The 14,650-nt window shown below is 45.3% G+C and overlaps 1 protein-coding gene across 1 annotated transcript; it reads left to right on the top strand.

The window, feature by feature from the left end:
* Nucleotides 1-11,773: 11,773 nt before the first annotated feature.
* Nucleotides 11,774-14,425, top strand: lrrc10b (leucine rich repeat containing 10B). Its single transcript, XM_084334889.1, has one exon. It carries the CDS (start codon nucleotides 12,764-12,766, stop codon nucleotides 13,937-13,939), a length of 1,176 nt encoding a protein of 391 aa, XP_084191015.1. The 5' UTR covers nucleotides 11,774-12,763; the 3' UTR covers nucleotides 13,940-14,425.
* Nucleotides 14,426-14,650: the final 225 nt, after the last annotated feature.

A 14,650-nucleotide genomic window follows, 5' to 3' on the forward strand; every position in this document is an offset into this window, starting at 1 on the left:
TCGGTGAACAAAGTAATACAGAGTTGTTTCAAGAACTCATGTGTACAAAGCAAAAGGATAGTGAAACACCACAGCAGTTTTTGTATAGAGTCATAGGACTCAAGCAGAAGATTTTACTAGCATCAAAATATGCTGCTACTGACGTTAAGTACAACGAACGAACCGTTCAGGATGTCTTTCTCCACACTGTATATCAAGGTTTAGGACACAAACATGATGACATTCGTAGGGAACTCAAACCCTTACTTGAAGACAGAGTACCTGATGAGGCCATTCTCAGACAGATGAAAAAGGTCATGAGCGATGAGAGTGAAAGACAGCGACGGTTAGGGCCTACCAATCGCAATAGACCCCCCCATGTACATAGTGCAGGTGCTGAGGTGAAGGGAGCACAGTGTCCCCCCCCCCCCCACTAGGGAAGAAAATACAGGAAAGAAACTTAAACTAGACCCGATCCAGCAGTTAACAGAGAAAGTAGAGAAACTTACCAATCTAGTGGATCTCCTGCAACAACCACCCCAGGTCAGAACAGGGAGGATAAATAGGCAGAGGGACAGGCCATATGGCTGTAGCAAATGTGTAGCACAGAATTTACCTAATTGCCCTCACTGTTTCCATTGTGGCGAAGAAGGCCATAGAGCGTTAGGCTGTCAAAAGAGACCACCGCGTCAGGGAAACTGAGGCCGGTCACTGCAAGAGGACAACCATTGACCGGTTCCCCTTTACTGTCCCAACCTGACAACCGTCGTACTAGTGAGCCTGAGAAGGAAAGAGTAAGAGAGGAGAAAACTGCACCTAGAACAGGAACCAAGACGGTAAACCAGATACAGAAGCACACAGACCCCCCTAATTTACCAAACACTAAGAGTGAATGCCTCGCCAAGCTCGTAGGGAGAAGAGCTCTCACCCATTGTAACCTAAACGGTTTAGCAGTCCAAGCCCTGCTTGATACAGGGGCCCAAGTAAGCATGATTGACAGAACTTGGAAGAATAGATACTTACCTGACATGCCAGTCAGACCCCTTAGCGAAATCATCGAAGAAGAAGAGGAGTTGAAAGTCTACGCGGTAAACGGTGAGGTCCTCCCATTTGATGGTTGGGTGGCCCTTACGGTGAACTTAAAGGGGAATGAAGATCCTAACCTGTCAATCACTGTGCCTTTCCTTGTAAGCAGCCTTGTCCTTGAGAGACCCCTACTGGGTTTTAATGTGCTGGAAGTGATGATACAAGAACAACCTGGAAGACTGATCCCAACTCTCACCAGCCTGCTCTGTAACGCCATGGTGATACCAGCCGAGAAGGCAGAACTCCTGGTGAGTTATATCCAGACTGACAGACCCCCTGTCCAGGTTGGTCGCCTACGAACAGGTAAACAAGCCACTGTCATCCCCGCCGGTCAAGTGGCCTGGGTCAAGTGCCAAATCCCCCCCCACGTGGACCTGTCTGACCCCACCTTCCTGTTCGAACCAGATGACAGCAGTTTAGCGCTGGCAGAACTGGATGTTGGAGAAGGCCTGCTGCAAGCGCAAAACCCCAGGAAGCCGTATGTCACCGTGCCTGTGGGAAACAACACAAGGCATAACGTCACTCTCTCCAGGAAGACAGCTCTGGGCAGCATCCATTGTGTTGGGAAAGTCATCACGACAGACTCCCCACGGCAAACCCCCATCCCAACCTACTCACCTGAAATCTCACAGCCCACGGTACCCCCCAACCGTGCTGCTACAACGTCGGCTGTGCCCAGCTCCATCCTGTTCAAACCCCCCGTCGATCTCAGTCACCTCGACGACGAACAACAGACAATAGTCAACCGGATGCTTTGTGAAGAGGCTGGGTCCTTTGCACAAGACAGTGGTGACATTGGGTGCATCCCGAGCCTGCAGATGACAATCGCTCTACATGATACTGTCCCGGTCCAGAAGACGTACTCATCAGTACCAAAGCCACTGTTTAAAGAAGTAAAAGAGTACATACAGGAACTGTTAATGAAAGGTTGGATAGTCAAGTCAAAGTCTCCATATTCTGCCCCAGTAGTCTGCGTCAGAAAGAAGGACGGCAGCCTACGGCTATGCATCGACTACCGCCTCCTGAACAAAAAGACTGTGCCCGATCGTCATCCACTACCTAGAATACAAGACCTGACTGACACGCTTGGAGGCTATACCTGGTTTAGTATCCTAGACCAAGGGAAAGCCTACCACCAGGGCTTCGTCGCCGAGGGTTCACGACCCTTCACCGCCTTCATCACTCCTTGGGGTCTTTACGAGTGGGTGCGCATCCCATTTGGACTCTCGAATGCCCCTGCAACGTTCCAACGGAGCATGGAGGAGATGCTAGGTCCCCTCAGGGACGAATGCTGTATCCCGTATCTTGACGACGTACTCTGTTACGCAAAGACATTTGAAGAACATGTAGAGACCCTCCGCAAGGTTCTCCAAGCCCTTCAACGTCACGGAGTGAAATTGAGACCTGAGAAGTGTGACCTCTTCAAGCAAGAAGTCAGATACGTGGGTCGCCTTGTGTCAGCAGAAGGGGTCAAGATAGACCCACGAGACATTGAAGCCGTGAAAGCCCTGTCAAGTAAGACACCCAGAACTGTCGGCGAAGTGAGGAAAATAACAGGATTCCTGGGATATTTCCGTTCATACATTCAGGATTTTTCCCGAATTGCCAGACCCATCTACGAGCTACTCCAAATCAAGCCAGGAAAGACCCCAGCCCCAGCGCGGAGTAAGAACATCAAACGCCCCCAGTTGCCCTCCAGAGAGCCCATAGAGTGGACCACGGAACAGCAGAGAGCACTTGAACAACTGATTGACCTTCTCACAAACCCCCCTGTCTTGGCATATCCTGATTTCAACCTACCCTTCAGGTTGCACACGGATGCCTCCGACCAAGGCCTGGGAGCTGTTCTGTATCAACATCAAGATGGAAAACTGAGAGTCATCGGGTACGGGTCAAGAACATTGTCACCAGCCGAACGAAATTACCATATGCACAGTGGGAAGTTGGAGTTCCTTGCATTGAAATGGGCTGTGTGTGTGAAATTCCGTGACTACCTGTATTATGCCCCACACTTTACTATCTACACCGACAACAACCCGTTGACCTATGTAATGAGTACTGCCAAGCTCAATGCAGTCGGTCATCGGTGGGTTGGAGAACTGGCAGACTTCCGGTTTGACATCAAATACAGACCCGGAAAGTCCAACATAGATGCAGACACTCTTTCCCGCCTTCCCCTGGATATGGAGAGGTATGAAAGGACCTGCACAGAAGAGCTCTCTAATGAAGCAGTACGAGCAACGTGGGAAGGAAGCCAAGCAGCTGAAAGGAAAGACGTGGCATGGGTTGCGGCGCTCAACATCGCGTCCCCAGACTCAAACCAGCAGTCTCACCCACACCTACAAACAATCAGTCACGATGAACTGGTGAAGGCCCAAAAAGAGGACCAAGCCATCAACACGATCAGGGAGTTGAAAGAGTCAAACACGAAATTGTCAGACGACGTACGAAGAACCGTAAGCGCAGCAACCCGAAAGCTACTTCATGAATGGAGCAGATTACATATTGAAAATGATCTCCTTTACAGAAAGACCAATCAATACCAACAGTTGGTCCTCCCTGTAAAATATAGAACACTTGCCCTGAAACATCTACATAATGAGATGGGTCATGTTGGAACAGAAAGAGTGATCCACCTCGCAAGAGAAAGATTCTACTGGCCTTTCATGTCCAGAGAGATTGAAGAATATGTGACCCGAAGATGTCCTTGTATCAAGTCTAAGAAGCCGGTCACCCATGTCCGAGCTCCCATGGGCAGCATTACCTCCAACTTCCCATTAGAACTTGTGTGTATCGACTATCTACATCTGGAAACCAGTCGTGGAGGGTATGAATATATCCTAGTGGTGATCGACCATTTCACAAGGTTTGCCCAGGCATACCCCACCAAGAACAAGAGTGGGAAAACAGCTGCAGAGCGTATCTTTAATGACTTTATACCCAAATTCGGTTATCCCTCGAAATTACATCACGACCAGGGTCGAGAATTTGAGAATAAACTGTTCCAAGCACTGCAACGGCTGTCTGGGGTCGGCCACTCTAGAACATCACCCTACCATCCACAGAGCAACCCAGCGGAGCGGCTCAATCGGACCATACTACAGATGTTGAGGACATTGACTGAAAATGAGAAATTGCGGTGGAAGGACCACCTCCTGCATGTGTTACACGCGTACAACTGTACCAAACATGAATCAACGGGTTACTCACCTTTTTTCCTCCTCTACGGTCGTCATCCACACCTCCCCGTTGACCTGTTGTTTGGGTTAACGAAGAAAGAGGAACCGTACTCACCCAGAGGATACGCGGAGCAATGGGCTGAGAAGATGTCTGAAGCCTATCGGATTGCTTGCGAACATAGCAAAAAGTCCAGTGCAAGAGGAAAAGTAACTTATGACAAGAAAACAAAAGGAGTAGTGCTGCAGTCAGGAGACAGAGTTCTGGTGAGAAACCTCAATCAGCGTGGAGGACCAGGCAAGTTGAGATCGTACTGGGAGAAGGCGATCTACGTGGTCAAAAGCCAGCTCGCTGAGAGTCCAGTATACATTGTCTGCCTTGAACATGGAGACCAGAAAAAGACCAGAACACCACACCGAAATCTCTTACTGCTGGTAAATGATTTGCCCGTGGAAATGACTCCACCACCAGCCAGAACTGTCCCTGCGAAGAAAACGAATGACAGACCAAGACAAGGAAGAATGTCAGACACACAAAGACAAGTAGAGACAAGGGACAGCAATGACAGTGATTCGGATGATGACAGTGACAGAGGATACTGGCTAAGGATACCTGTTGAAAGGACAGAGGAAAGATCACTTGGACACCGTGAACGACGACCTGAAGTCATGCCAGGCCTGCGCCCTGAGAGTGAAGACGACAGGGGAGGAAACATGGATGGGAATTTGCCTGTCTTGGCCAGACCGGAGGGAGATGTTAGTGAATCAGGGGAAGAAGAAGAAAGGGAGACCCCCCGAGCTCACTCTCCAATACCCCAAGCTCACTCTCCAATACCCCAACCCCACTCCCAAGCTCACTCTCCAATACCCCAACCCCACTTCCAAGCTCACTCTCCAATAGCCCAACCCCAACCCCAAGCTCACTCCCCCGTAGCCCAGCTCAATCTCCGAACCCCTCCACTCTCGCCGGTAGAACAGGTCCAGTCAGAGGTTAGGAGGTCTGCCCGTGACAGAAGGCCTAAACAATGTCTCACGTATGATATGCTAGGTGAACCGTCAGTGCAGAACAAGGTGACCGTGAATTCAGTAGTACAGTGGCCACCGATGGTGCCCGCACCACACCACAGTCCACTACCACGTCAATTGATACCCTTCGTAATGCCATGGTTGCATTCAATTTTTTACAGCCTTCCACAACATGGCCAGTATGCTTACCGTCCAGCCGTCACCCACGGTCCGCCCATGGGAAGTTTGTTAGGGGTTCACGCCTGAGGGTGATATTGGATGGGTGTATTTAGTGATTTTCGGAAATGTCAGGAGCCATTTTTTTAAGGTCAGGGAGTGTGTGATGCCCACTAGAAGTGGTATCATGTTAATATCTTTAGATTATGTGTCAAAACAGTGTGAACATATGGGTACAGGATTACCTCCATCAGAAACAAGTTAGAAGAGTCATTTATATGTAATGGGAGACATTAACATAATCTGGTCAATAGGTGGCGGTATAGGACTGGTGTTTAGTGACTTCGCCTTCCAGGGACCCGTTACTGTGTGCTTAGGAACGCACGAAGCAATCTCAGCCTCACAACCGGGAGGAGCCAGAGTCAATAACATCGTGTCTGCACCTTTCCTTTGTCAAATGATTAACTACAACCTGTTTCATAGGTGGGTAATATACTACAAAACACACATAAAGGTTAACAAGGATACATGCAATGTCGAGGGTTCAAATGAAGTAACTATTGTCGATGTTTGAGTCAAGTTTAAGAAGTTTAAGACGACAGGTAACGTGGTTGAGAAGCAGACCCGTCTATTGATGGCGCCACGTTTCGTTGGTACATTTAAATAGTGTTGGAACACAATTGTCCATTTAAGCACTAACGTGTCGAAGTTAAGTATCTCCAAGGGGATTATAAAGGTTTATGTTTTGAAATACATACTGTGTTGGGTTGAATTGCTGTGTAGTAAATGTGTATATTGTGTACAAGATGGTTAGAGGGAAAGTACTTTAGCTTACCCTACCAAGAAGGTAGCTAAAGACGGGGCTGTACCACATGCTCTCTCTCTCTCTCTCTCTCTCTCTCTCTCTCTCTCTCTCTCTCTCTCTCTCTCTCTCTCTATTGCGCCCTCAGTTAAATGTAAATATAAATCTATTCCCTTGAGTTATACCATGGTCACGGGTTAGCAAATTCCTAGTAGGGTTGAGAACGGCCCGATACAAATATATATATAAATGTACTTTCAGTGCACATTTGAGTTTCAATAGAACTTGAGACAGGAACACAACTATGGATAACACTGAGGTGTGGAGGTATTTTGGTATACTAGAGAATAGTGGATATGACTGATGATAAGTGACTGATGATAAAGGTAACACTTATTGGTGATTTAAGGAATTGTTTGACAGACAATGAGAATGACAGTGTTGGTTAAAAGACATACTATGGTCCCTTCCAACATGCCTAGACATGTCTAGACAGAGGTTAACAGGATAATGTTTCTCTTCTCACGTGCTTATATTTAAGACGCCAAATATGTATAAAGACATAAGTAATCACAATGTACAGTATATAATACTGGATAACTACATTTAAAAGGAAAATGCTATTGAAGTGAACCAGGGTATCCTAAAAGGGTAGAATGTGTGTTGCAATGATGAATATGCTTTTGAATTAATAACAAGTATGGGATTATAATTGAATGTATTGAAGTAATGTAACTAATTGAACTGGATGATGATACAATGATGATACAATGATTATACAATGATTATACAATGATGATACAATGATGATACAATGATGATACAATGATGATGATGATTGATTGATTATTCTATTGAATGAATAAATGTTGTTGAAATATACAACCGGGAGGAGCCAGAGTCAATAACATCGTGTCTGCACCTTTCCTTTGTCAAATGATTAACTACAACCTGTTTCATAGGTTAAACATATATCTGCTATCAGGTGCCATATCCTGGTACCTGTAACAAGAACAAAACTGAAATTCTAATTATCGGCCCCAAAACTAAAAAAGAAACATTAATAAAGAACCTGGGAGGACTAACCCCTTGGATCAAATCTGAGGTCACTAGTCTCGGGGTTATCATAGATTCAGAACTGAACTTCAATTCTTATATTAGCAAAGTGACGAAAACATCGTTCTTCCATCTCAGAAATATAGCAAAAGTACGACCATTTATTAATCAGAACGATGCTGAGAAGCTAATTCATGCATTCATATCTAGCCGGTTAGACTACTGTAATGCACTTTTCACAGGTCTCCCTAAGAAAACCACAGAGAGGCTTCATCTAATCCAAAACTCTGCAGCCCGACTGCTAACTAGAACCAAAAGGAGAGAGCACATTAGTCCAGTCTTAGCTGCTTCACACTGGCTTCCTGTAACATTTAGAATTTACTTTAAGGTCCTTCTCCTTACATACAAAGCTCTAAATGGACAGGGACCTAGCTACATCGCCAACACTCTCACTAAATTACACACCAGCAAGAACACTGCGATCATCAGCTGCTGGACTACTAGAGGCTCCCAGAAACAGTCAAAAGAGGATCGGTAATGCAGCCTTTATCAACTATGCCCCAAAACTGTGGAACAAACTACCCCAAAACATCAGAGAAGCCAACTCGCTAGACATCTTTAAAAGACAGCTTAAAACCTATCTCTTTGCTCAGGCATTTCACTGTGGGGTAATGCAGGCAAATATTTGATGCTCTGTTGTGAGGAGAAAATTACTTTTGAGTTTTGACCTAAATATTTTCAAAGTTGTTTAACATTCCAGTTAGGTACATCGTGAACATCACCGCCTAGCCAAGGTTGATTCTCCTAACTGGGCCATTTTCATCTGATTGAACAATCTTATCACACTTTTTACTGTAACCTTGCTATTTACATGCTCGCTTATGCCTGTATTTTTTACTGTTGTTGTATGTCCGTTCTATTTTATAATTTTTAGACTATTTTTAAACTTAATCATTTTAAACTATTTTATTATTTGTATTACTGAATGAAACTGTAAACAGCCTATTGGGATGCTAGATCCTAATGTGAAACACTGTGATTTACCATACCTTAATTGCTATGCTCGCTCATGCCTGTATTTTTTACTGTTGTGAAGCACTTTGAACTGCAACCTCTGTATGAAAAGTGCTATACAAATAAAGTTATTATTATTATTATTATAATTATGCAATTATTGTGAAATGATTGAAAATAATAATTATTTAATGCCTTCTGTGGCATTTGTATTTCTTATTTGTTAAATATCTGTTTTATTGATTAATTATACATTTGAAAGAATGCAGGTTATAGCCAACATGCAATATATCCCATTGATTTGTACAATGGGACAGACATTTGTCATTTTATATAGCTACAGTATAACCTGCATTCTTTCAAATATATGATTAATCAATTAAACAGATATTGAAATATGTAGCCTACTACACCAACACTGCAAATGACAGTGGATAAATAAATAAGAACTAAAGCTAATCGCGTGGATATATCTATAGTGAGACACATATTAAGGCCGTCAGAGTTGGGCGTACCATGAGCGGACCGCTACCTATATTGGCCACCATTTCCACCATTGCGTGCATGGCTGCATCATCAGTTGCATTATAATGAGCTGGCGCAGGTGCGCCTCCACCTCCTCTATCTCGAACTCCTTTTGATGACATACTTTTTGCGATCCCATTTGCACTCTGCTCTATTGGCTGGCTTATAAGGAGCTGTCGGAGATGTGTCTGTATGCAAATGACCTAGACGGGAATGTGTGTTCATGTTTGTCAATGAGTGACATTCCTCATTGCCGGGATCCCAGCTGGGATCGTTTGGGCGACTTAAGACAGCTTCCCCACGCGTTGGTGAATCATGTACTTGTCGGCGATTCTGTCTTAGTCGGTTCCAAGATGGTTGCCCTAAGAGAAGTCTTTGGGCAATGTTGGTGAATGAGACCCATTGTCACTACACCTACTGTATAAAGTAACTGCAAAGCAAAGTGCCATGCCTGTGAGCTGCCACTAGGGGCAGAGTGGCAAACTGTGAGTGAAAGACTGAGTGAGGCATTTTCACACCTACATTTGGTTGAAATTGTCAGAATCAAAAGGGAATTTGTAGGTTTATGAGTTGTGATGTGATCACTGACATTTCAGCTTTTGTGGTGTCAACCAACAATGCTTTATTCTATACATGGAGTGTTGTGCCAAGAGGGAATAATTGCACATTCTAATCTATTTGAACCCATTACAATAGATGTGGTAACTGTGCTTCATGGAAATGTTTAGTCAACAACATACTTTTAATCCAGCCTCTGCTAGTCTGACTGTTTTGCTTCATGCTACCCCTAGAGTAGGTCTACAAAACAACTTTCATTGTGTTTATGCACTGGCCACTACTACCCACTAGGGGCATCATCAAGCAAAACAGCAGTCAGATGAGGAGAGGGTGAATTAGAAGTAGATTTTTGACTAAACTGTTTATTTTTACAATGTAAAAACTGTGAGTTTGTGACATAAACCCTCTGTCTATGTGAAAATACCTTTATCTGTTTTTTTTCATCTCCAATGCAGTAGTGGTAAGTTTTTAATCTCCAATGCAGTAGTGGTGAGTTTTATCAAAAGCCACGCTAGCCATGGTCACACCCCAGAACCTACAGAGTTAGTAGTGAGAGGTGTGGTCAGAACTGACACAAGATATGAATGCAGCACAGTAACAAGCATCTGCCTCTCTCACTTGTGCAGTTTATTGGTTGTGTAAGTGCCACTGTATACTTGAATAATCATGGGTTCAAATCAGGCTTGTGAGACCTCATCTTTCTGTCACTCACTGTAGTGTACATGATGTGAATGCAGTAGTGTTGGGAAAAACAAACTAATTAATTTTGAACTAATCAAGTTTGGTACTGTATATGTACCAAGTCACCATTGGTAATGTTGATTCAGGCCAGGTTCCGAGCGAACCGGGAAGCAAACAGGGCCAATACTCCACACCACAACATGCAGGTAAAAGGGTTTACCATTTTCCAACACAAAACCACAGTCCTCCAGCATTTCCAATTCCGATCACTTGGCACTATTTTGTTTCTTCAGAAAAGCCAGTGTATTACAACGCACTGGAGCCTGTTCACAGGGAAATCAGCTGTTTCAAAATACTGGAAGAGGCGTGGTTTTGTGTTGGAAACAGGTAACACTGCATGTTGTGGTGCGGATTAAAACCTTTTTGGTTCCGTGACCCCGGATCTCCGTTTTCTGCCTGTCTGAAGCTTCCTGGTTCACTCAGAACCCGACCAGAACTCCGACCACGGGACTCATTAAGTAAGCTAATAGTTTACATCCACTACACTACTGGCAAGTATTTCATACAAGGTATGTCCAAAGATCCGATCTGTCCCTTTAAAAACCCATTAATGACTATGCCTGGGAGCCAGGAGTCTCAGGGAGCTTAAATCTGAGAAAAACAACAACTCGAAAATCCCCAAAACATCAAAGATTTTGATTCATCTAGATGAATCGACTCGAAATGAACTAATCAATAAAACTAATCATTTTAGTGCCCAGCATTAGATGGCATTGCTAGGCTGCCAGTCATGAACTGGTATTGGTCACAGGCACAGCAACAAGCATCTGCCTCTCTCACTTGTGCAGTTTATTGTTTGTGTAAGTATGGTTAAATTGCCACTGTTTCCACCTAAAAATCATGGGTTCATTGTGAGACCTCATCTTTCTGTCACTCACTGTATATTATCCAATAAAGCAGAAATGTGAAAAGCAATCAGACATAAAGGGAAAACCCACCCTAAAATGGAATTTGAATAGGTTAACTCACTATCAGATAATCAAGTCACTTGTTTTTTAATAACTCTCACAAAACTATAATTCAGTGATATACTTGAATAACCTAATATGTCATTAAGTAGCACTTGCATCCACTGACTAAGAGGTGAATTGTTTGAGCTTCTGAACCAAAACATGCATTGAAAATATTATAAGGGATTATTGTAGATTGGGTTGAGATAATCTAGGTGGCAGTCGGATTCTTAGTATCTGGATTTTTTTAATTTATTTTATTTTTGCATCCTTTTCACTCACCAGCAGACAATAGAATGAAACAGTCACACAATGACTATAGTGAAAGACAACCATCTTCAACAATTGCAAAAGAAATAAGCGAATTCCCCCTTTTTCTGTTTAGTGTGGTATCTTGCAGGCATTTAGTTATCCCTGACTCTCTCTCCCCCTCCCCCCCCTCTCTCTCTCTCTCTCTCTCTCTCTCTCTCTCTCTCTCTCTCTCTCTCTCTCTCTCTCTCTCTCTCTCTCTCTCTCTCTCTCTCTCTCTCTCTCTCTCTCTCTCTCTCTCTCTCTCTCTCACACACACAACACACACCATGTGATGTCTGAATGTCCCCTTGTTCCGGTTGCTAGGGGGAGGGAGGCGTACGCAACCCTCCCAACACTGATGGAAGTGAGAGATACAGAAGTAGGACTACATCAGATGAGAGTGGAGCGAGTTTACGTCGCAAAGTCGACGCGCACGTTCTAACAAACGCGGGAGACGTTAATTCCAGGGAGGCCCAGAAGCAACAGCGTCAAAAGCTCCAATGCGGTCAGATGGCAGACGCGCTGGTTCACTTTGCCGCTGGCCAGGTCACTAGCTGCGTATACACCGGCGCGCTGGTCGCACTCACGGGACCGGGCAGGAAGAGCGACAGTACGCCGACATCGAACTGTCGCCTCACTCTTTCACCCTCTTTTTGGCGATTGTAATCGGGAGCTCGGATCAACGGAGCAAAGGATTTCCGTCACGTTTCAGGGTTTAAAAAAATTGCATTTCAACCTCTTCACATAGCCATCATCAGTGAGATCTAAAAGGAAAAGTGGGATATTAAAGACTGCTGAAAAGTTGCACATGGTAAGGAGCTGAGGATTCAGTTGATTTAAAAAAGAAAGAAAGACATGGGCTACCTCTATCACATTGTGCCGTGGAAGTTTTTCTTCAGAGTGGGATATGGCCAGTGAAGCTTGTCAACTGTGTGTAAATGCTTTAATGTTGGTAGAAGTCATTCAACAACCATTTTCTGATCAACATTCAGCTGTACTTTGTTGAGTTAACTGACCGCTTTCACTACAACTACTATTATTATTATTACTACTACTACTATTACTACTACTACTACTACTATTATTATTACTATTATGCAGCTTTTTGTTAGGTGACCTAGCTATTCCCCCGTGTTTGCTTGTTGAACGGTGCTAATTATTAGATGAAGGGCAGAGTTACCTGACACTTGGGACTACTGGCACTAGTCAGACTCTTTGCTGTGCTGTGAAAAAGTGACAAGTGGCCAGGGACCAAGATGCCCTCTGTTGCTGTGAGTGGGTTTCACCAGCAGACAACAGTAGCCAGTCTGAGGGTCGACCCGATCAGACGCAGACGCTACCTCATCAAAAGACCCTCTCCCCATCCTGACTCATAGAGGAGCTTGGTGGCAGCGGGCCAGGCCATGGGCAACTCCTCCAGGAAGGAAGAGGAAGAAGGAGCGGAAGAGAAGGAGGAGGATGGGGAGGAAGTGGAGATAGCGGAGAAAAAGAAAGAGGAGGAGGTGGAGGACGACGACCTGCCCATTGGGGTGGACGTCTTGTTGGCGAGCGGAGACCCTGTGTTGGACTTGAGCTACCGTAAATTCCGCCGCCTACCCTCTCGCGTTTGTGGACTAATGCACCTGGAGAAGCTGTACATGTGTGGCAACAGACTGCGTACTCTGCCCGACAGCATTGCCGGGCTGCAGGGTCTGAGAATACTGGCCTTGGACTTCAACAAGATGGAGGACGTTCCTCTGGCCGTCTGCCAGCTCAGTAACCTCACTCGTCTCTACCTGGGCAGCAACCGGCTCATGGACTTCCCACCCGAGCTTGCGAATCTACAAAACCTACGCTGCCTGTGGATGGAGAGCAACTACTTCCAGCACTTCCCACGACTGCTGTACGACCTACCCAACCTTCGCTCCCTTCAAATTGGGGACAATCGGCTCCGGACGCTCCCTCCTGACCTGTGGCGCATGGAGGCATTGAGGGGATTATGGCTCTATGGGAACCGCTTTGAGGTCTTCCCTCGTGTACTGCTGCGCATGGAGAGCTTGGAGATATTAGACTTGGATCGCAATAAGATCACAGAGTTTCCGAGCCTCAAACGCCTCCCGGCCCTGCGCCTGTTCTCCTATGATCACAACCCTGTGGAGGCCCCTCCCAGAGTGAGTGCGGAGGTGCTGGTGGTCGGCGAAGGAGCGGCAGAGTTCCTGCAGGAGCGGGAGGACGCGAAGGAGAGACGACAGAAAGCCGCCGAGGAGGCGGAGGAGGCGGCCCTGGCCGGGGAGGAGCCGGTTATTCACGGCATCCTAAAGAACAGCCGAGGGGCGAATGACACTGCCGTGACGATAGGAGACGCGCCTACGGAGGAGGAGGGCCCACCAAGAAGGGATGAGGAGGGTGACCCAGAGAGATCTGTCACAGAGTATGACGGAGCTGGACTAGAATACGAGGAGGAGGGCATCGAGTATGAGAGGGAGGAGCTCATTTGTGAGGGGGAGGGACTGGAATATGAAGGGGAGGAGCTGGAGTATGAGAGGGCGCAGCTGGACTATGAGTATGAGGAAGAACAGGAGGAAGACACAAGGAGGTGAGAGGGTGGGCCCTGACCAAAAGCCCCTCAAGTCTCCACATTCACAACTACAGTAGTTTGAACATGAACATTATTTGAAGGGAAAGCTGTCTCAGGTCGTAATAGGGATACAAGGGAATTGGTTGTGAACCAGGCGTAGCTGGCTACTGAGTGGGACTTTCTTTGTGTGTACAGGGCTGTGCTGTTTGTTAACCCATAAGCTGCTGTTAACTGACCTGTGAAAATTAATGAACTACTGGACATTATGGAATGATGAATTGGCAGCATCTTTTACATCTCAATCAGTTGCAAATTGACAAGTCAGAGCAGGACTCAGGGTGTGAGTGATTGAGTGTGTGCGTGTGCATGTAAGTGCGTGCTTGTGTGTGTAGTATGTTTTGCAACAATGTATACATTAACAGCAGCAATGTGATACTAATTTTGTCAATTAAATTATGAGTGTGCACATGAAACCTAATCTTGCCTTATTAAATATTTATTGAGTTTATTCGGTCTGTGTCAATCATTTAGACAAGGATATTTGTGAACAGGGAATAGAGACATTCAAATCCCCCCTTACTCTACTGAAAGTGGAATAAGTATGCAAAAGTAGACATTTACCATTGGGTTATAATCTCCCAAATTAAGGAAATTGCAATATTATGAAATCATCTAATTGCATTCCCAGAGATGGTTGAAATAATCTGTAATGGACAATGGAGGCCTAACATGG

The sequence above is a fragment of the Notolepis coatsorum genome (genome assembly GCF_963971535.1).
Source record: "Notolepis coatsorum genome assembly, chromosome: 18".
Taxonomy (NCBI): domain Eukaryota; kingdom Metazoa; phylum Chordata; class Actinopteri; order Aulopiformes; family Paralepididae; genus Notolepis; species Notolepis coatsorum.

What these genes read in the sequence shown, in the direction of transcription:
- lrrc10b (XM_084334889.1), top strand. Translation starts at nt 12,764, where the DNA reads ATGGGCAACTCCTCCAGGAAGGAAGAGGAAGAAGGAGCGGAAGAGAAG.